The sequence below is a fragment of the Sylvia atricapilla genome, chromosome 19 (genome assembly GCF_009819655.1).
Source record: "Sylvia atricapilla isolate bSylAtr1 chromosome 19, bSylAtr1.pri, whole genome shotgun sequence".
In the NCBI taxonomy this organism is placed as follows: domain Eukaryota; kingdom Metazoa; phylum Chordata; class Aves; order Passeriformes; family Sylviidae; genus Sylvia; species Sylvia atricapilla.
In genome coordinates, this window is record NC_089158.1 from 9243935 (window position 1) to 9266843 (window position 22909).

The 22909-nt window shown below is 45.8% G+C and overlaps 1 protein-coding gene across 1 annotated transcript; it reads right to left on the reverse strand.

Annotated features, from left to right (window-relative positions):
* Nucleotides 1-1782: 1782 nt before the first annotated feature.
* TRAF1 (TNF receptor associated factor 1) lies at nucleotides 1783-13471 on the reverse strand. The gene is made up of 10 exons (XM_066332921.1): nucleotides 13263-13471; nucleotides 12391-12475; nucleotides 9741-9839; nucleotides 8664-8825; nucleotides 6567-6638; nucleotides 5923-5988; nucleotides 5298-5729; nucleotides 4644-4821; nucleotides 3902-4050; nucleotides 1783-2704 (listed from the first exon to the last, which is right to left on the reverse strand). The coding sequence occupies exons 1-10, from the start codon at nucleotides 13469-13471 to the stop codon at nucleotides 2489-2491; spliced, it is 1668 nt and encodes a 555-aa protein (XP_066189018.1). The 3' UTR covers nucleotides 1783-2488.
* Between the last annotated feature and the right edge of the window lie 9438 nt (nucleotides 13472-22909).

Consider the following 22909-nt stretch of genomic DNA (forward strand, 5'->3'; position numbering starts at 1 on the left):
CTCCCCCTCCATTTTTTTTTTTTTTTTTTTCTTTTCTTTTTTTCTTTTTTTTTTCCTTTAAAACTTTGAATTGCTGCCCCGTTCCCTGCAGTAACCGGGCGGGAGGATCTTTCCTGGCCGCACAGGGCTGGAGCAGCCGGGGGAATCTCGGAGTGTGCAGGGACAGCAGCTCCCAGCGCTGCCTCCCCGCTTTCAAAACCGCCCAGGAATCGTTGCAGCCTCTTTTCACAGTGTTTTTCTTTCTTTGAAAACAGCAGTGGGAGGAGGGGTTGGATGTTGGCGTGTAGCCTTGGAGACCGAAGCCGAGGAATATTGAATGGAAACCCAAACACACGGAGAGCTGCCGGCGAGCTCCAGGCCTGCCCATGGGATGTGCAGGAGCGGCTCCCGCCGGCCCCAGCAGCCCCCAGCCCCGCTGCCGGACCGGGAGGAGCAGCTCCATCACCCCAGGACACATCCCTGCCCACGGAAATCCCACAAGTTGCTCATTCCCCCTGTTTTCCCTCTGCCCCCAGGGTCTCCACCTCTTCACTGAGGCCACCCCACTGAGCGACACAACCAGCTCAAGGCACCTTGTGCAAGGTTTGGGTTCTTTCCATGTCCCGGACGAGGGTTTAGAAGGCAAAAATCTGCCTGGTTTTTTTCAGCTTTATCAGTCCGTTAAAAAAAATAAAGTATTTTTTTCCCTCCAAACCTTATCCATGATCACTTCAGTCCATCGTGGCTGCAGGAGCGTTTTGACTCTTCACCAACGTGGCCACAAAACACAGAGCCAATGCTACTCTGATTTAACACCTTAAAACCCTCCATGGTTTTTCTGTGTCCTTGGATTTGATCCAGAAAAAAAAAACCTTAAAAATTAAAAAAAAAAATAAAAATCACACAGAAATGATTTTATGGATCAGAGAGCTCTTGATATCTCTCTGATTCCAGGTCTTTTAGATGTCAGCCATGTCCTCATCGAGAGGCTTTTGCTGCTGAAGTTCTGGGAGATGAGGCTCTGCTGAAGATGCTGAGATGGTGCTCTCCCAGCTGGGCAGCTTGGAGAAAAAACAGACACAGAAATGTTCTGGGCATTCTGCAGCTCCTGAGCTCCAAAAGGATCTTCCTTTTCCCAGAAAGGAGGAAAGAAAAAAGCAGGGAAGGGAAGGGGGAGCACAGCCCAACTGTTTTTATAACAAACCCCCAGCATCACATCTCCAGGGCACTCAATTCCAAAATAATGCCAAGCCTTCCTGCAGTTAGTGAGCTTTATTTGGGAAATAAATAAAATCAGAAGAAAACACGAATGATTGAAATAAATACAGCTTGTCAAAGGGATACAGACAGGAAAAGCAAAATAAATTTAGGTAAATTACTCCAGTGTGGTGACAGGGGATGGCACATTGCTGGAAAAAAAAAAATCACTTTCTGTCCCTGAAAGAACATTTGAAAGATGAAATGGAGGAAAAGACACAGAGAATATCCAGTTCCTTCCCAAAACAAGCTTTGATAAATATTTGTTTACGGGGTGGGTGTTTTTGAAATGTGATGCTTTATCACAACCAATTATTTTAAAGGCTGTTGCCGAGACAGAAGTGAGAGATTTTGCACACATCCAGACAGTCCCAAGCTCGTCTCACTCATAAAAGAAATTATTCATTCCTTCCCTCTATTAGAAAACCCCAAAAGAATAAAATCAAATCATTTTTCTGGCAGTTACTTGTATTTTAGCTTGCAAAAAAACCCCCTTCAACATCAGAGCACATTAAGGAAAAAAAAAACTAATAAGAAATTATCGACATTTATATATATAGATAAATTAATTTCTATTAAGAAAAATATTTCTTCACCTGCCTTGAAGGCACTGAGGGGGCCTTACCCTGCCTGGAGCAGAGCTCTGGATCCACAGTGGGAATGCCCAAGGGCTCCTTTGGAAATCCTCGAGGTGATTCCCCCGAGGCACAGTGTCACCGTGTGCTGATGCCACGCGGCATCTCCTGACAGAGCACGTAAATAGGGAATAAATAGCCAGAAATCCATCCCCCGGGGTGAGGGACTGCAGCTCTGGGCTTCCGAGGTGCTGGGGGAGCACAGAGACACCTGATCCCGGCCTCAGGGGAAGGATCTGCCCCTGTTCCTGCTGGGGAACAGCCAAAATCCTCCTCCTGGGGCAGTGCAGCCCCAAAGCTCCGGGGAGAGGAGCCCAGAGGATGGGGCAGCCCCAGCAGAACCCACAGAGCCCAGAGGAGGGGAATTCAGCCCCTGTCACCAGTGTGGGGTGACAGCGATGAGCCAGAACAGTGAGAACCGGTGAAACAATCCCGTTCCTGCTGCACTGGGGCACCTCCAGCTGATGGCAGCGGGTTCAGAGGGGGCTCTGGGGGGTTTTGTGTGCACACAAACTAACACCAAGTCTAAAATAATGTTGTTTTTTGGGATTTTTTTTTCTTCATAACCTACTGGCCTTCACAGTGGCTCCCTCAGCCAAACCGGTTTGAGGCTTGGGCTAATTCGTGTCTATGATGCACTTGAGGAAAAGCGTGTCCTCCTTGACGTAGGCGTGTTTGGGGGACTGCAGCTTGGCCAGGGGCAGGAACATGGGGCAGCCACTGGCCACGTTCATGTCGGTGACCGGCCTCTGGAAGGAGGCAGAGGTCAGGTCTGGGCGAAAGGCGTCGATTACGTGCTCCCTGTTGTTTTGGTCGAGCAACATGAACGTCACCTGCGAAACAGAGCGTGGAGTGAGGAGTGAGCAGAGGGAGAAAACAAACCGAGGGGCTGCCAGAGCAGCTGGATGTCTGCTGGTGACTGAACACAAACTGCAGCCAGTGTTTTCAACCTGCAAGGTCACTTCGTGTGAACTCCCCGATGAAGTTTTTTTAAAGCTTTGCTGCCCATAAAACAAAATTAAATTAAATTAAATCAAGGAATATTCCTTGGTAGAGAACTGCACAGTCCAAAGGCTTTTTTTTTTTTTCCCTCTGTCTCTCCTGACAACTTAAACAGCCCCTGGGTTTGGTTACAGTCATTGCATTTATTCTGTTATTGTGGTTTGGAATCAGAAGAGACAGCTCAGTTGCAGAAATATGTAAAAGACACAACCTAAATATCAGTATAGAACCTCCCCACCTCACTGACCCCTTTATTAACTCACTGTTCTATTGAAATATGAAATACCTGTAATAATCATTTAATACAGCAAGGACTGGGAACTTTGATTTCTCTTTTTTGGCTGCTAACTGGCAGTAAAACTATTTCTAGGAAAGGCTTATGGAATTATTATCCCACAAAGTGCCAAAGCAGAGATCAGGCCCTGCCACGGTTTCACTGCTTTTCTCACCATTGCTGCCATTATCAGATCACAATTAGGGGAAACCTAATTAGGGGAAACCTAATTAGGGGAACCTCTGTGGCTCCTCTGTGAGTGGAACTCTCACCCTTCTGATGCCTTCAGGCAGAAAAACCATAACTCCCTCCCAAAGTGATATCATCTGTGTTTGGCAAGAGCCAGGAGATGTGTCTGTGGCTTTAGCCCAGCTGGACACGGGTTGGGATATCCCAAACACCACAAACCCTGCCTGGCAAAGTTTGGAACATCAGCAGGAGCAGCTTTTCCCAAACACCACAAACCCTGCCTGGCAAAGTTTGGAACGTCAGCAGGAGCAGCTTTTCCCAAACACCACAAACCCTGCCTGGCAAAGTTTGGAACATCAGCAGGAGCAGCTTTTCCCAAACACCACAAACCCTGCCTGGCAAAGCTTGGAACGTCAGCAGGAACAGCTTTTCCTGCAGGAGACTCCGGTTATCACCCAGAGAGCTCCTCACCTTTGGAAAGGGATGTGAAAAAGCACTCAGCTGCCACAGAGCTCCAGAGAAAGAGTCACCTGGTGCCGAGTTGTGGGGAGGTTTCCCCTCTTACCTTGTGCCTGAAGGGCCACGGCAGCAGGGCGTCGTAGTCTCCCTTCATGACAACAAAGAACAGGGACAGGTGGGTCCCCTTCCCTGTCCCATCCCCGTTCAGGTACACCCTCAGACACACCTTGTAGCCGTATTTGGCAGTGTAGAAAGCTGAAAATCAGAACTCTCCATCAGTTCAAGGCGGTTTTTTTGGGAGGGGAGAAAAGCACGGTGTGTGTAGGGAAAGGTAATGAGCGACGTGGTTTGTTCTTACAGAAAGGAGAACAAACGAATCAGAGATTACAAACAATGAAAACCCAGCGGCTGGAAGCCTTTCAGTGCCTCAAACCTTGGTGAAAATTACCTGTTGTGAGGCACACGGGTGTATTTTACCTAATTACCTAATTTAATCTAATTTAAAAATTTTTCTAAATTTCTAAATTTTACCTAATTTAATCTGATTAGCTCCCACACGGGGAAGAGCTGCAGCCAGAGCAGGGCTGAGGGCTGGGAGGGCTGCACCCACTGCAGGCAGCTGTGGTGGGGGGAAAAGGGCAGGATCAGAGCCCAAACTAGAGCCCAGCCCTCTGGAAAAAAGCACATCCCAGTGCCCTGGATCTCTGCATAAAACAGCATTTTCCCTTAAGGAGCTGCTTTAAAGATCCTCCTGCTGGCACGAGCAGAATCCTGGAGGAACGGGTGGTGGAGGGGGATCCTGAAGGATTTAGGGGTTTGTGAAAACACATCTCCACTCTGTGCTTTACCTGGGGAGTACAGACTGACTGTCCTGCCACTCACAGAGTCCTGGAGCTTCCTGCCAACCTCTGTGATTTTCCAGAGGAAGATCCCATCGTAGGAGGCTTGCTCAGAGAACAGGAGGCTCTTGTGCAGGCTGCTCAAGCCCGCGTCCTTCTGCGTCAGGCACCGGTGCAGCTCTGCAATCTAGGAACAAAAGCAGTCCTCAGTCAGTCCCTGCTGCTCCAGGCTGTGCTGCAGGGGCGGGCTGAATCCTTCTGGAGTCCTCATGTTCTGTTAGATGTGCTTTGATTCCTTTCTAAGTGACAGCAATATGTCAAAACACAGGCAGAGGGATGTTGTTTGGGCCTCCGGGCAGAAAGCTGCTGTGGGAGGAATGAGGCAGTCGAGCAGCTCTCCTGCTTGCTGACAGTCTGATGGTGGCAAACCCCGACACTCAGAACCCTCAGGAGTATCTCACTGCCTAAAGGTGGGTTCAGAGAACAAATGTTAGAGATGCAGACCCGAAAAGGTACCAAACAACAAAAGGATGCTGAGTATGTGCCCAGAAGTGAACCCTGCACTGCTCCTACTGGGATCCCCAGCCCAGCTCTCCCTGAGGTGTGTCAGTGTTTGTTCTCTGTACAATAAACACCCAGACAATCCCTGCTGTAAGTTTTTACCTTCAGTTCCAGCCCCCGTATTATGTTCTGGTCCAGTTCGCTCTGTCTCCTGAAGGCCAGGATCTCCAGATTGGAGCTCTCCACCTCCTTGTTGAGCACTGCCACGATGTTCTCAAACACGTGCAGCTTATTCTCCAGCTCGGAAATCACCTTCTCCCTCACCAGCTGCTGCAGCACAGACTCATCTCCAGGGACAGCGGATCCAGGGAAGCAATCCACTTCTGGATCCTTGCTGAACCCCAGCCCTGCCGGCAGCTGCAGCTCAGAGATGCTTTTTGCTGCACTCCTCAGGGTCAGCCGTGGGGTGAGGCTCTGTGCGGCTCTGGCAGCAGAGCACAGCGTTCCCTGCAGCTGCCTCATGTGCTGCAGCAGCAGCAGCATGTGGGCCCCCACTGCGGATTTCTCGTGCTCCTTTATCTTCTCTTGGCTTCCCTGCAAGGGACAAAAAGCTGCCAATGCACCCTCCACGACCACCACGAACCCTGCAAAATCCTTCAGCTCCTTGTGGAGGGGAAAAGGAGGAACTGCAAGGTGCAGCTCCGTCATCGCCTGGTTCAGAAATGCTGATTTTGGTTTTGGTAAAATCAAGGAATGTCCAAACCAGGGTGGAACCTGTTTCACTCACCCTAAATGCACAGCCAACTTCAGAGAAACAACACCCATCCTTGTTGGCTGAGGATGGAGGGTGGCTCTGTTGAAAGAAAGAAAAAAAAAAATGCAGAGGAAATAATCAAAACCAATTGAAAGGAATTCTTTTATTTCCCTACAAACACACCTAAGCCACAAGCCCAGCAGCTACAAATCAGCTTCATTCAAGTCCAGGTGATTCCAGTGCCCAACCAGCTTTGAAAATTGATGGTAAATCAATTAAGAATGTGGTTAACAGCAAGTTTCCTGCTCACAGCCTGGCACTGAGGTGTCCATCTCACAGAGCACAGCTGAATGAGCCACAGGGATCCCCCGGTAACAATTCCTCACAGAGAAGATGCTGTAAATCGACTGCTGCACGGCACAGCCCTGGACGTGTGGCTCTCACTCAGGGTTAGCAGAGGAGACAAATATTTGCCCATTTTCCAAGGTTAATTGAGAAGATAATTTAGTGAGGGTAATTGTGGGAGCAGGGAAGAGAGGGCAGGCAGTTGGGGTGTAAAGAGCAGCCAGACACAACTGCCGGATGTGAAAATGTCCTCAGGTGTTGGTTTGATCTGAATGAACAAGTGATAATTTTATTAATTGAATTAAAGCTGCACTCGCTCATCTTTCACCCACCTTTTCCTTTGATGCTATTTCTGTTTGCACGGGTTTTTGTTCCTTGCATAAACTGCCTTCACATGAATGCTCCTGTCGTTAAAACAAGAAGGAAAGAATTGGGTACTTTATTTAATTATCGAATTAAAGGTCACCCTGGGATATTTGGGTACAAGATTGCATACAATGTGCAGGTGTTGCCAAGATCACACCAAAGATATGTGCCACACACACAAAAATTCACATTCCTGCAGTGACAAGCAGGGGGTTACAGAAAACAAAAATGACCAGCAGAACAGGAAATTCAAATATATACAGATATATATATATATATATATGAACATAAACAGGTTACAGCACAGGAAACTCCAACATAAATCCAAATCCAAATATAATTCGAATATAAACCCTTCTTGCACTGACTCCTCAATGTGCAGACCCTTTTTGCATCCTGCTCATGAACACTTTGGAGGGCTGGAATCCAAATCCTCCATCAGGATGATCCACCACCCCTCACAGGAGGCTTCCTGCCATTTCTGCCCCCAGGGAGGGTGAAGTGATCCCCCTGTATAATATCTGTATTCAACACTGTAATATCTGTATTTAACTGCACACTCTGCAGAGGGGGTGGATTTAATCTCCACAGACTCCTTTGCATACCAGCTCTGAGGTTTCCCTTTCGATTCTCAGAAATGCAGCAACGGGGTTTTCTCACTCTCTCAACTCATTTTTTAACACTCTTTTATCTTGCCCGTGATCTTATTCATTTCTGCTCTTTTTTTACTCCTTCACATTACCAACGCCTCGAGGGGGAGAGGCACTCCTCCTCCAGAGGAGAGAAGTTTATTTAAAAATAGAAGAATACCAAAATAAAAATTAAAATGATGAGAGCTAAAACTGAATGAATAAGGTGAAGAGAGTAAGAGCAGCACCCAAAATTTGCTATTTTCTCCCAGAGGGTTGGTGGACACGCAGAATACCCACAAATAACCAAAATTGTGAACTCGGTGCAGATTTATCATCATTTAACCAGAATTCTACACCCACTAAAGGAGGCAGAGGAAAAAGCCACACCTCAAGGCCAATCCCCCTGGCTCGGTTACCAAGGTTTCCCAGCCCAAAATTAGGAATTAGGTGGTGGCTGTGAGTGGAGTGAGTGGGGGAAAAAGAGCTCTGGAGCTGCAAGTGTCAGAAAACCCCGGGCACAAGAGGCTGCTCAGGAACAAACTGAGCTCAGGTTTTCCCCTCCAGGCTGAGCCTGCACTCACTGGGAGAGGGATTATTGAGAGGGATTATTGAGAGGGATTATTGAGGGGGATTATTGAGTGTTGCCACCTTCTGACACTCACATTTTGGGAAAAAACCTGGGTTTAGCCCCCGGAGGATGTGCCTGGGTGCAGGTTCTGCTCTCTCTGCAGGTGAGTGAAGAGCACAAGCAAAAGCTTCCCCCAGGAGCAGATTTTAACATTTTAGATTCTTACCCCCAGTGATCTCTTATAAATCTCTCAGGTCAGGATTTGGAAAAGCACCAATTGGTGACACTTTGGACACACAGAGCTCTTTACACCTCTGAAATATCCACAGCCCTCCTGTCGTGGGGGTCTTTAATCACCCTGCCACACTGCAAAGCTGGCGAGTGTTCACTTAAAATCATTTGGAAGGAATTATATTCATTGTTTTGAGCAATAACACCAAAAAAAAATTAAAATAAATACGAAGCAAAGACGTTTGAATGGGCACTGAGATACTTGTGGCAGATTCAGAGTGAGCTCTTCCTGCTCTGTGGACACTGTTGATCATTTGGAGATTTATATCGGATCTAATAGAAATAATATCTGACAGAATCTTGCCCCACACATTTGTGGGTAGTTCTAGTTTGAGGGGACTTCAGCCACTTTCAGGATCTGCACACTGTCTGTGCTTTTCTGATTTCCTCTGACCTCACACATTTTGTGACAAGAGCTGAAACCTGGGCTGCCCACACGGCTGCTTTGTCACCTCACAGCACATTATCACACCCAATTTCCCTCTCCAGCACTCAAATATTCCCTGAGTCGGCGTCACAGATTGTTGAAACCATCCAAATAAAGGTTTTATTCGAGAGAGAATTGTCCTTACCTGGTATTCAGAGCTGGGCATGGTGCACTGGCACTGCTGACACACCGTCACGTTATTGACACATCCATTTTCCAAGTGATCTGCCAGCTTCCTCCTCATCACCACGTGCCCACAGCCGGTGTGACAAGGGATCAAAGCATATTCACATAAACTCTGGTGCTCCTGGGAGTGAAAAAAGAAAAAAAAAAAAAAGTTATGAAGCGACACGTAAAGTGCTGATTCATATTTCTCTGTGAATAAATAGTCTGTGTTCTGGCAGCCCAGAGCTCTGCATTTATTCTAAGGTTGGGTAAAGTCCCACTGCACAGAGTTACTGAGATTGCTGGTGAAAAATTCACCAGCTTTACAGGGGTTTGGGTTTTGTTTTTGTTTTTGTTTTTGTTTTTTTTTTTTTTGTTTTTTTTTTTTTTTGTTAATTACTAATTTGAAAAAATCTCAAAACCAAAACCAAGCAACTTTTGGTCAATTCAAACACGAGGTCTCCCTTAGCCTCTCCTGGGGCTTTAGTTCAAAACCAACATAATCTTGGTCCCAGATTTCTCCCTGGTATCCATCACTCGAATCTGCAGGCAGAGTCACAAACCTTGTCCATTTAAATGTTTTAACTGAGGTGTCTCAGATCAGCCTGAAGAGAATGATGGATACAATCGAAACACACACAGGGGGGAATTATTTCTCCTGTAAAACACACCAAGGACACTGCCTGAACATTCCATGTCCTGGAGACTGAAGTACTCTGCCCTTGCATTTAAATAATAAGGGAATCTCTAGGAAAAACATCGAGCTGATGTAAATTTGTGCAATGTGGGTTTCATTTCAGGGCGTTCTGGCTTTGGCCAAAACTCTACCGGAGTCAATCACAGAATGATTTGGGTTGGGAGGGACCTCAAAGATCATCCAGTCCCTAGGGAACCTTCCACAGGTTAACGGCACATTTTCAGACAAAACCGTTGGAATAATCACAATACTGACGCTGATTCTAATTAACTGCATTAATTTGTGCCTGCTGATATCCTGGTTTCCTTCCCTCTCTGTCCCCAGCCCGTATCAATCCGAACAAACTCTCTTTAGGCATACCTCGAAATCTTTCATGACCCCAGACCAGCTGCAGCCAAGGGTGACACAGCGCACTCTGAGCTCAGAGATCTCTTTATTGATGGCAGCATCGCCAAAAGCCTGCAGGGAAAACACAGTGGGGAAAAAAACACGGGTGAGGAAGTGCTTTTGGGTGTATCTTTGGAATAGGAATAGGGATAGGAGTTGAAATAGGAACAGGAATACGAATAGCAATTGAAATAGGAATAGGATTTGGAATAGGAATAGGAATAGGAATAGGAATAGGAATAGGAATAGGAATAGGAATAGGACTAGGAATAGGAATAGGAATAGGAATAGGAATAGGAATGGGAATAGGAAATAGGAATAGGGATGGGAATGGGAATAGGAATAGGAAGTGGAATTGGAATAGGAATAGGAATGGGAATAGGAATAGGAATAGGAATAGGAATGGGAATAGGAATAGGAATAGGAATAGGAATGGGAATAGGAATAGGAATAGGAATGGGAATAGGAAATAGGAATAGGGATGGGAATGGGAATAGGAATAGGAAGTGGAATTGGAATAGGAATAGGAATGGGAATAGGAATAGGAATAGGAATAGGAATAGGAATGGGAATAGGAATAGGAATGGGAATAGGAATAGGAATAGGAATAGGAATAGGAATAGGAATAGGAATGGGAATAGGAATAGGAATAGGAATAGGAATAGGGATGGGAATAGGAATAGGAATAGGAATTAAAATAGGAATAGAAATGGGAATAGGAATAGGAATGGGAATGGGAATAGGAATAGGAATAGGAATGGGGATGGGAATTGAAATAGGAATAGGAATAGGAATAGGAATGGGAATAGGAATAGGAATAGGAAGTGGAATAGGAATAGGAAATGAAATAGGAATTGAAATAGGAATAGGAATTAAAACAGGAATAGGATGGTAGAAATCCACATCTTGCTAAATCTTTAATTTTTTGAAAATTTACCCTATTGTATAAGACCCTATGACCTGCCAAGTTAATTTTAGTGCAGCAGAAGCCTAAAAACTTATTAAATCCTTTATTTCTTAGCACTCAAAAATAACCTATTTGACACTATGTTAATTTACTGAAAACAAGCCCAGCCAACTCCAGCCCTTATTTTCCTTTTTTTTTTTTTTTAATTTTTTTAATTTTTTTTATTTTTTCCCCCACAGGAGCCCGAAATATTTCCCATGCAGGGAATGTGCTGACAGGAGCCTGACTGTGGGGTCCCTTAATGAATGCATTTCATTATCGGGGTCATTAACACCTCCTAAACGTGCTGCAGAGAGGGCTCCAGAGTCTGAGTGCGCCGCTCAGATCTGGGCTGTTTCCATTTAGCAGACACTGTGTGCTTAAAAAAAAAAAAAAATTAAAAAAAAAAAATATATATATATGAGCCAGATGGGAGAGAGGTTTGTGCTCTGAGATTTTCGTGTTATTAAAACATGAGGAATTGTACAGGTGTTAGGTAAATATGAAATCCTGCAGGTTTTAATGTTATATGTTGCACTAAAGACACAAAAGAAGAAGCCCTGGCACAGTTAAAGGAATTTTTGGGTAGTCTGGAGGTAAGGGCAGAGAAATGCAGATTTCACAAGGAATAACACAGAGCAAGGACTGGGAGGGGAAAGCTTTATCACAAACAATGCCCACATTTCCAAATTCCTGAAAATCTACCCCAAATTTATTTGGGGATGATCTACACGGGCAGACCCTCCTCCCTTTCCTGGAGCCTGGCTTGGACACAGCAGCAGGAAAAAGGAATTTCCAGGCAGCCCCGAGTGGGCTCTGCTCACAAACACCCACCTCCAGCCTGCAGAAATTCCCCCACAGCAGAGAAACCCCAAAAGAAGTCAACCCCAGCAAGATCAGAAGGGTTCAGCTGCATCTATTCGTGCAGGAAATCTGTCATTGGGAAATTAATTGCAGAACTGAGGAGGACTTTTTTTTTTTTTTTTTTTTCCTGGGATATTACCAAATTCTGCATTAGCAGCAGATTCGTTATTTTGCTGCTTCCAAGCTTTGGCTTTTATGACTGTTTGTTTTCACTTCCCTCCAAAAAAAAAAAAAAAAAATTTAGACAAATTATGTGTCTGTTGATATCCCTGCGTGTAATCAGAGAGGAGGGGGGAAAAGGCAGGGATTTTTGTGTGTTTGGGATATGGAACAGCACAGCAATTTGCCTGGAAAATCACACAAGAAGAGATCTGCACCATTAAATTACAGATCAAACATTTGCCAGGGCTCAGTTTCTATCAATTATTATGTTCAGCTTCGTGTTTGAAGGGCACAAGAAACCATGAGGTTGGAAAATCCATTGGAATACTTCCTGAGGATAACAAGTAGCAGTCAAGACCTGTTATTACAAGCAGGAAAGCACCAGTTACTTTGAGAGAATAAAAAAGTTAATCACATGGAAGGGTTTGGGGTTTTACATTGCAGAAGCTGGATTTGGAAAGTCCTGAGGCTGCCATTACACTTCCTAAAACCAAAAAAAACTCTGGGAAATCCAAGTTATTAAAGCCTAAGTTAAAATGTGTAACCATCAGATGCTGTTACATTTTATATTATTCCCTTCTGAATTCCAGCCCAATGAAGGGTTGGTGATGAATTAATGACCTGTGAATGAATTAATGAGCTATGACTTACCCTTTCTTCTGCCAATAGGCTTTCCTCACCTAAAGTGTTGGGATCTTCCTCTTTACATTTCTGGCAAATCGCGTTTTTATTGTTTCTGGCGAAAAGAAAGAAAAATTAAAGAACAACCCGTTGGTGCAGTGCAGTTTAGGAGGTCTTGGTATAGGCACTGACACAAATGAAACCATGAGAATTGTGATTCCTACTCAGATTTCTACTCAGATCCCACAGTCTTTGTTCAGTAAAGGGCTAATTCTTGAGCACGCTGATGTCAAAAATGTTTTGCTCTTCTGTTCTCCAATTCCAGGACTATGGCACTTATCTCACCTGTATTTCAGTAAAATAGGGGCAGCCTGAACCATAAATAAGAATAAAGATGGAAAGCTATTTATCCTACTTGTCATTATTTATTTATCCTACTTGTCATTATTTATTTACCCTATTTATCATTATTTATTTTAATGGACGATTCAAAACTCCAAGTAGGAAGGAGAATGTGAAAACTAAAGTCTTTTAAAACACAGAAAATGCCCATTTTGTCCAGACAGATACTACCATAAATGACATTATATTCACTAAAACACCAAATTATCCCTTATCAAAGTAAGGTACCGTGGAAGGATTAGCTCAGCCTTGGACCAGTTCTCCAAGGTTAAACCAGAATTATTAAGTCACAGATAGAAAAACCCTTCCAGGCCTCTGAGACTTCAAGGGGGTGGAAACAAGGAGGAGGTAGGGAACATCCTGATGGAAAACCCTCCCAGGCAGGAACACGGGAGGAAAATATCCTCCCATGGCAGGGAATATCCTGATGGAAAATCCTCCCAGCAGGCCAGGGAGCCCCAGAGCTGTCCCTGAGCTCAGGGAGTGCTGCAGACACCTACCTGACGATCCAGGTGAGGCAGGCAGAGCAGTACCTGTGCCCACACAGAGTCTGCAGGGCCTTTTTCAGGATGTTGTTGCAGTTGCTGCACAGGAACTTCTGGCCGGGGACGTCCTCACAAATGCTGGTGGGGTATCCAAAGGGAAACTCGTTCTCATCAGGGAAAGAGCCAGGGGTGTCCTGCAGGCTCCTGGGGCTGTTCTCGGCCATCTGAAGAGAGAATTGTCCAAGAGAAGGTAAAATCCAGGTGCTCAAACACGACACACACTCAGCTGGATGTGAGGAGATGCAGCAGAGCAGCCCCAAAGCTGAGCGGTGACCCTGCTGTGTCTGCAGTGACAGGCGTCACCAAAATGTCACAGTGGGGTTTGACCTGTCACCAGCAGGAAATTACTGTACGTACACCTTTAAAATTCCCCTCAAACGCGACACGAAAATAGGCAATGTCCTAAAGAAGGGGGGAGCTGGGGTTTTCTTTCAGGAGTTTTTTAGTTTGCAGAGTGATGAGCTGCAGTCCCGTCAGTCCTCATCACACAGGATTGTTTCTGCACAGTAAATCCCCGACCACATTCAACCCTCGGCAAGCCCAAATCCGTGATTTCACTTCACAGGCACAGAAACGGAGCAGCTGGTGTGTTTGTGACTTTCCCGAGGTCATCAAACTTGTGGTGAAATGACAAAGGAAATCCCAAGGCCACAAACCCTTCGTGCTGTGGCCCAGCCAGGGACACCTGGTGTGCCAAAGGTGTCCCACACCTGGAGCCATGTGCCAAGGTGTCCTACACCTGGAGCCACGTGCCAAGGTGTCCTGCACATTCCCTGTGCTTTGGTTAGCAAGGGCTGTGCGGGATAGTTTTGGAAATGCAGCCAGAACAGATTCTGGTGTCTCTTGGAAAGCCCAAGGAAGGTTTTCACGCAGGGAACTGGGTGCAAATTGATTATAACAATCACTTCATAAAGCTATTTGATTGTTTTTAGTGGGGTTTTTTTATTATTATTTTTTTTTTTTTTATTTTGTGTGTTTTTTTTTTTGTTTTTTGTTGTTTTTTTTTGTGTGTGTGTGTGTGTGTGTGTGTTTTTCCCTTGGGTTTTTTGGGTTTTTTTTTTTTGTTTTACTTTGTTTGGGTCTTTTTTTTGGTTTTGTTGGGTTTGTTTGTGTTTGGTTTTTTTTTTTTTTTCCCATAAGAGCACGGACACGCCATAAGCTGTCTCAGTATTTCCCAGCAGTGAGGCTGACTAAGAGCTGCGAAAATGAATGAACGAAAGGCGGCACAGCCGTGGGCTGGCGGTGTGAGCGCCGAGCCGTGGGCAGGGCACAGCCCTCGGCGCCGTGCTCTGGGCACAGCCGGAGCTTTCCACGGCCAATTCCCCTGGCCTCTGCCTCCAGCCGAGCGGGACCCGGCCTCAAAGCGCGCTGGATTCACGGCGGTGACACAAAGGGATGGAAGCGGAGGTGTCGGGGGGATGAGGCAGCCCCGGCACGGAGCGCTCCGAGCCCCGGGGGCATCCCCCGGCCCATCCCGGCCCTTCCCGGCCCATCCCGGCCCATCCCGGCCCGGCCCGGCCCATCCCGGCCCATCCCGGCTCTCAGGGCGGCCGAGAGCATCCAGAACCCCCGGGCAGAAGCCTCCGAGCGCTGCCGGGGCGCGGTTCGGGAGAAGCGGGCCCGTGTGTCGGGGTGCTGCGGGCGGTTCTCCGCGGCGGGGCCCCGCTCTCCTCCATCCCCGCCTTGTTCCCCAGCCCTCCCGTTCCGCTCCATCCTCCCCTCCCGTACCTGAGGCGGCGCGGGTAGCGGAGCCTGGCCGGGATTCGGGCGATGCTGCCTCGCTCCGGCCGGGAGGAGCGGGGAGCCCGAGCCGCGCCCCGGGGCCGCAGGGAGCGGGGCTCCTCCTGCCCGGGCCGCCGGAGGAAAAAGCCCCGCGGAATGAATTTCCCCCTCTCAGCCCCTCCCGGAGCCGGCTGGAATGGAGAATCTGGTGGCTGGTTCCTGAAAGAGGAGCGGTGCTGGGGCTGCCATGCTCAGACACAAAGTGCTGTCTGCTCGGAGAGCGGCCACAACGCCAACACCTCCCGCACAGCGCAAGGTGTGCACCTTTGGGTGCTCGGGGCAGCCCCAGGGCCGGGGTGGGAGCCTCGGGGAAACCTCAGCCTCCAGCGCGGCCCGGGCGGAGCACGGCAGGGAAACGAGCTCAGTGATGCCTGCAAAGCCTCCTCAGAGAGCCCTAAAGAGCCGACAGAGAGAAGGTTCCTCATGGGCAGAAGGTGCTCCTCACCCCGGCACTGCTTTGCTGCCACCCTCCCGTTCTGACAGAGGGTTCGGTCAAAAAGCAGAGCTGTAAATGCGAATCTGTTCGCTCTTCCTCGTGGGGAGTATCCCTGGGGGTGAGGCCCTGCTCAGAATGAAAAACAAAAAGCAGAGGTGTTTCTCTAGGTGTTTCTCTGGCTGTGGGTTGCTGCTCTGACAGCAGCACCGGGTGTGTGGTGGCTGCCGAGGGGTTATTTATCCTCGGGCAGAGTTTGTCCCGAGTCTGGCACCTTTCTGCGCTGGGTGAGCGCAGACAGACACCACAGACACCTCGGCTGCATTCCCTCTCCTCCTGCCGGGCTCCAGGAGGTGCTGATCCGCTGTAGGTCTGCGGCTCAGGGTCAGCGGGGCTGGGTGTTAGCTCAGGGCGGGGAGGGAAGGGTGACACAGCCCCTCTGAGCCATCCGCTCTCGTTTGGGTTGTTAAAATCCGTCACAAGTTCATTTGGAGCAGGCGGGTTTTTTTTTGCCTGGATGTGAGTTAAAAATCTCCTTCAGAAATTAAAAGATTTCCGTGTGGGGTTTTTATTTTTTAAAAAAAATTTGGGGATGTAAAGAGGTGAAAGATGTTAATTTTAGAATGATCAGTGTTACACCACAGGGTCAGGTTTAGAGATGAAGTGGCAGCTCCACCTCTTCCCTGTGCCTTCAACTCGCTCTTCTCCTCTTGCTTTGAGACTTCTTGAAAGTTTCTGTGATTCTGTGACACCTCTGTCTCCAAAGGTGCTGCATTACACAAAGAAACTAAAGATAAGGTTTTGGTACTTTCCAAACTAGAGAGATTTCCTGTGGTAAATTTCCCCCATATGAGATCAGTTAACTGAAAACAGGATGTGGCTCAGAGAGAGATTAAAATGTGAAGCTTAACTTGACTGTAGAGCCATTCCAGCAGTGCACACAGCATTGCAGGGCACTCTGTTACTATTTAAAGGGAATGACCATTTTACAGCTTAATATAAAAGGAAAAAAGTGCACGAGGGAATATATCCATGTATTTAATGTCACCTTTTAAAAATGAGCCAAGGCCTTGAGATTTTTTTAATGCTACAGATTTCATAGGACGTGGGAAATGGAATTTAGGCTCAGATGCTCTGGGTTATAAAGACTGTAGTCAAAAGGAGAAATGCATTTCAGAGGGATGTTTAAGACAGGGATGTCTCATTCTATGCAAACATGATTTTCAATTAGTATGAATTAGCTGGAAATGTGTGCTTTTTCTGGGAAAACCTGAAGAATGGGTGAAACACAGGAAGGAAAATTTTCTAGTAAAAACAAATCCAGTGCCCATGAGATTCAGTCCTTCGAGGAACTGGAGCTCAGTGCCTCAAGTCAAGGTGCCTGTTCAGAGCTCTGATATGGAGGAGTTCTCTAACTTCCACACTATCCCTTGTTTTCTGAATCACCAGACAGTCTGTGAGGTCCCATCAGTTCAAGATTAGAAAAAGAATCACAAAATCTGATTATTGCTATCCTCAGAAAACTCGACAGCTTTGCCACAGTCCAATCCCTTGTCTCTAATGAAATTATTTTACGTGTTTCAGTTGGATCTGTCTGTGCCTACTACCAGTTGTAGCTCTGCTTTGTTCTGGTGGTACCCCGAGGACCAGCTCTCAAGAGTAGGAAAGTTTCCCACTAAGTTTCATAAAAGCTGGACTGCAACCCTCAAAGAGACATCAGGAATTAATTTTATTTTCCTCATCCCCTGCTCTGCCTCAGAGTTTTTTCCCAGATCATGTTCTCCGTACGACAGCATTATCCTAGGAATTTTTTTTCCTCTGAAGAATAGATGCTCTGGAGCATCTCTTCAGCATTTGACAGGGGAAAAGTGCCCAAAATTAGACACTTTATATCTCTATCTCTATTTATATCTATATCAATATCTAAATATATATATATATATATATATATATATATATATATATGTGTGTGGCTTATTTCTGTCACTCAAAACATTTTCCACAAACCAAGCCCAGCAATCACCCTGAAGAGCAGAGAGAGAAAATGAAAGTGTTTCTGTCACAGTGGCCTTGATGGTTTCCTACCATCAAGAGCATTTCAGAGTAACTCACTGAGAGGTTTCTGAGGCTGCCCCCGAGTTCAGGCCACCAGGAAAATCTCCTGCACAGGGAGAAGGTTCCTGGTGGTCTCATGCCTCAGTCAGTGTCCCCCCAGAGCAGAACAAACTTGGGCTGCAACGTGTGAGCCCAACACGGCCCAGTTTGGGCCAGTTTCCCCAGTTGAAGCTCATTTCTCCGGCCACATGAAGGGTTTCTGCTGTACTTGTGGTCGTGCTTCTGTTTCTCTTAACGTACACAGAGCCTGAGCTGAACTGGAAAAATTCTGAGCTGCTTCTTTCCATTCTTAATGCTTTGGAGAGAACTCTGGGAACGGGAGCTGTGCCCACGGGGAAGCCTGCCAAAAACTCTTCCAGAGCTCTGGGTATGACATGAAAAAACAAGTTCAGATTCAGTATCTTTTGACTCTAAACCAGCTGGGGGAAAATGTGGGGATTCTATCGATTCACTGGCGCTAATTAGTGGAAACAGAAAAAGGAAACTTCAGATTTATTAAATATCTTCGTTAATTCTCATAAATGACAGGAGCTAAGGGGAAAGTGAAGGTTGTGGCAAATCTCCTTTAACCCTTTCAGAAGCTGCTCATTTTGCTAATAAAAGCGAAATAATAATAAAAAAAGATGCTTAGAAGATGTTTTCCACATGTTAGAAGCAGAAAGAGGCTGACTCTGCACTAACTTGCATCTCCCTTCCACTGAGCCCATAATTCCCTTTGCTGCTGCAGAATGACTAACAGCATCAGGCTCAGCTTTCCAACAGGATTTTTCAGCGTGATTCATAATCCTGAATAATTTCCACCCCGCCACTGACATGTCTATTTGTACCTGTGTTTTATGGCCAACACACCCAGGGAACACAGAGGCTCCAAGTGTTACCTGAGGTTTCACAAGGGGAAAAACAAAATCCTCTTTAGAGGTGCTGCAAAAGAAAAACAAAACCCTCACCAAAACACTGCTGCAGTAAGAAGGAAAGCTCCTGAGTGTTCACAGACCAAGATGTTTTTAAGGAGGATTCTCAAGGAGAAAGGAAAATAGATTTTAAGCACAAGAGGAGCCTGAATGAAAAATCACAGTTGGAAAAGCAGGTGAAAGATTAACAGGCCTACATTCTGAACAGAGGAAACAGGTAAGTGTTTAAACTCCTGAATAAAAAGAGCCCAAACCTCTTGGCAGCCGTGATGGGACTCCAAAAGCCCCAAATCCCAGACACGTTCCCAGCAGCGTCCTTGGAATCCGGCCACGGAAACAAAAACTCGTATTTCCACGTCCAACATCTGAATCACAAAGTGGGTGTTGGAAGCCCAAAGCACACAGGGAATGCTCCCATCTGTGCAGGGGCAGGAAGCCTGGGAGAAACCAAAACACAGCCTGGCTTTGGAGGGCAGCAGGAATGGTTTTGGGGAGGCAAAGCTTTGGGGTTCCTCGGGGGCAAGACACGGGCTGGAAGGAAATCCAGCATTTCCTAAATTTTGGTTCTCTAAACTCACACCCAGCTGTTTTGTTCTTATCAAGAACATCTTGTTTCAAGGCTCAAGGTCTCCCCTGGGAAGTGTTTCTGGGCTGGGACTAATCCCAGTTCAGATCTGGGCATGGGGATTGAGCTCATGGAGGTTTACATACATCCCCCCTAATTTCTGGTAATAAATCCATGAAATCCTGCTAAATTATGTCCCAGATTAATCTGATCCCTCATGGTCCCACAGGAAGCTTTTGATCCCACCTTGTTTTTGAGATTCCTGACCAAAACAGAAGCTTAGAGAAAAAAAAAAAAAAAATCCCACCCTTTAATATCCCATAGATTGGTGACTCCAAACTGTTGGAATTCACCACTGCAGGAAATGAATACCCATTTCTGCCTCCCTGTCAGAGCCTGGGGATGGAATATTCTCCGGGACCTTAGAGCAGAAGGTTTTAATGGAATTTTTTATGATTTAGGCAGTGAAAATGACATTTTTATGGCATGCTGCTTTTTATAAATAATGAAGGAGACCTGGCTAACCAGAGCCTGGCAGAGACAGACAGCTCAGCCGTGCAGTGAAGGAACGATTCAGCCACAGCTGCCTTCTGGGCCCAGCCTGTCACCAACACCTCAGCTGATGTCCATATATTTCAAATCGCCTTTCAGCAGGGGCAAACTGGCACAGGGCAACGAGCATCTCCTTCAGAGGGGGTGTTCCTGACATATTTCCTCTTTGGAAAGCAATTTTCTCTCTCTCTTTTTTTTTTTTTTTTTTTTTTTTTTTTTTTTTTTTTTTTTGGGGGGTGTTTTTTGGGTTTTTTTGTAATTTTTTTGGTGGCTGTTTTGTTTTGGTTTTTTGGGTTTTTTTGGTTGGTGGTGGTGGTTGTGGGGTTTTTTTGGGGGGGTTGTGTTTTGGGTTTTTTGTTTGGTTTTTTTGTTTGGTTTTTTCTTCTTGTTGGGTTTTTTGTTTTTTGGTTTTTTTGTTTTTGGTTGGTTGGTTTGTTTTTGGTTTTTGTTTTTGTTCGGTTTTTTTGTTTGTTTTTGGTTTTGTTTTTTGGTGGGTTTTTGTTGGTTTTGTTTTGGGTTTTTTGTTTGTTTGTTTTTTGTTTTTTGTTTTTTTTGGGGAGGATTTGTGCTGCAATTGAAGAAATCCCCTAGATATCTGCAGCTCTGGGTATCTACTGTAGCAGCCCCCAAAATAATTTCAGTGCCACTGATCTGTTTTGGCTGAGGATGTGCTCCTCATGGTACAAACTGCAGGGAGCACAGAACTGCCAGTGGAAAGAATGTTCTGCTGGGGCTCCCCTTGTAAAGCCCAATGAGACAATTCCAGGCCGTATCAGAGCTCCTTGGAACCAGCCTCGGAGCTCCAAACCCAGCTCTGAACCTCTGTGTGCTCTGGACTCCTTTAAACTGGCACCAGTGGGGCTGCTGCCCTTAGGAGAAAATGGATTTTCCACTGTAAACCCAAATTTTTTTTGGGTTTTAATATCTCAGCTGATTTAAAGTGCCTCAAATATAACTTTTTGTTTACTTTGCTTGTGAAGGGAATTGCCCCCTTTTAGCTGTCAAGCAGCAAATAAACAAAGGGACTCCAGTCTGAGCCACAGCACCTTAGGAATAATCTGCATTTCGTGACTTGTAGCGCTGAGTGTGGGTAAATATAACCATTTTATAAATAACCCCCTGTGTGTAACAAATATTTCCTGGGATAGGAAAGAAAGAGTTGAATAGAGCGAGCTTTACTCAGGATTTCTCTGCTATTGTTTTCTGCATTTGAATGTTCTTTTTTTATGAGCGTTGTGGTGTTTAATCCAGTTTAGTATTTTCCAGGAAATCAGTTGCTGCTTAAACATGTATCCAAATTCCAAGTTCATTCAGAACTTGAAAAGCAAAATTTAACACAAGGAGTGGAATTCTGTAACGATCCAGCAACTGGCAAAACCAAACTCTTGGTTCCCAGGAGAACCAAAGAGCCAAACCCGAATATTTCTCCTAATAAGAGATGAAAACATTACTAAATATCCTAAAAAAAAAAAAAATTGAAAGCACATGTAAGTCCTCCAAGGTGGGTGTTTTGCTGGAAAACAAGTGACAGCCACGCTAAATGTCCGTGTGTTCTGATGTAAGAATTCAGCAGGAGATTAAGAACACATTTAGCTGGGAGACGTGTCTCAACATCACCATTTGCACAGACTGGAAACAAATGAGGTAGGGCCAAATGAGACAACCCAAATGAGACACGGGTGGACAACAAACTGGCAGCTCCCAGACTTTTTTTTTTAAAAAAAAGACAAAATGATCTTCACTCAAAAGAAAAAAATGGATTTCCTCACTGTGTGTTCACTCATCTCTGGACATCCCTTCTGTGAATGGATCCACAGATCCCTCACAGATGATTCCACAACTCTTTCTCTGTGGAAATGGGTGTTTGAGACTGTTTATTAAAAGTTTTGAGCTTGAAAGGGATCTTACTGAGGATTTTATTCAAGGATTTTGTATTGCTCCACCTGTTTACTCAGAAGAGAGGCTGTCCCTACCCTCCACATCCACACTGCTGTGCAAACACAGAAAACAATTTTGGTGTGATATTCTGGCCTTGCAGTGCCAATGCACTGGACAAACTCACTGTGATGAAGTGAAAATTTCTCCCATTCCAAATATTTTCAGGTGAGAAGTGGAGCACCACAACAAAACAAAAATGATGTGGTAATTTGGACCCTCCTGGATTATTCTTGTTTTCCACCTGGTATTTAATGTATATCTTTGGGTCAGCCAAGAGGGAATTATGACAGTCACCAGGGAGGAATTCAGAAGTAATAATATTAACCTGCAATAGGGATTCACCATTCCTCTCCCAAAACTGTCAGGTATTCCTAAATTCCACACCGTTTTTTGACAGAGCACCTGAGTGAGACTAACCCAGGGCTTGTGTCCTGAAAGATTCTACACACAAAATCATTTCTTCCTTGCTCTGGGGGAACAGTGGCCAGAGAAAGGCACCCTTTGGCTCTCTCCCTCAATTAGTCACAGCTCTTTGGCACAGCCCAGCAGCTTTCAGCCCGGCCCGAAGTGTGAGTTTCCCGTGTCACTGTGCACACAACAGGCTGGAATTTGGGCTATTCAAGTCACTCCCCGGCTCGGGTCATTGAGATTAATTTCTGGTTGCTGTGAAAAGATGAATTAGATCGTTTCGTGATGCTTAGCTGCCCGAAAACCAGTAAAATACAGATGGGAGTGTACAGAAAGAGGTATTTTTAAAAGAGCTAAAGGATAACACGCAGAATTAACCCTTAGATTTGTTATGATCTCTGGAATTCAAGTCTGCCAAGAGCATCCAGGGAGAATCACATTTGAATGGCATCTGCTGAATTTCCTTATTCAAAGGGAAATATAAAGAAAAAGGAATACAAGTATAATGCCTAAACTTATTTAATTTCCCCTGGAGAGTCCTACTTCCAGAGTTTATCTGTGCAGGCAAGGTCAGCCATCCATTTCCTTGGAAAAGCAGGGATAAGCTTGGAAAACTGGGGATAAATGTGGCCTGGAGCAGTCACCTCACTGTGCCTGGCCTTTGGGAACACTGCAGCAGCCGGGCAGGGAAATTCAAGTTTTTCTGGAAGCTCTGCAGCTGTTGGCTGGGGATTCAAAGGCTGGAACATTTGGAGCCTTGCACATCACAGACACAAACAAGCAAAGGAACAAGAAAAACACCGTGTACAATTGAGAGAGAAAAGCACAGCTCTGGCGTCCAGGATCCACAGCGAGCTCGGAAGGACAGAATGTGCTTTGAAACCATTTCCATTTCATA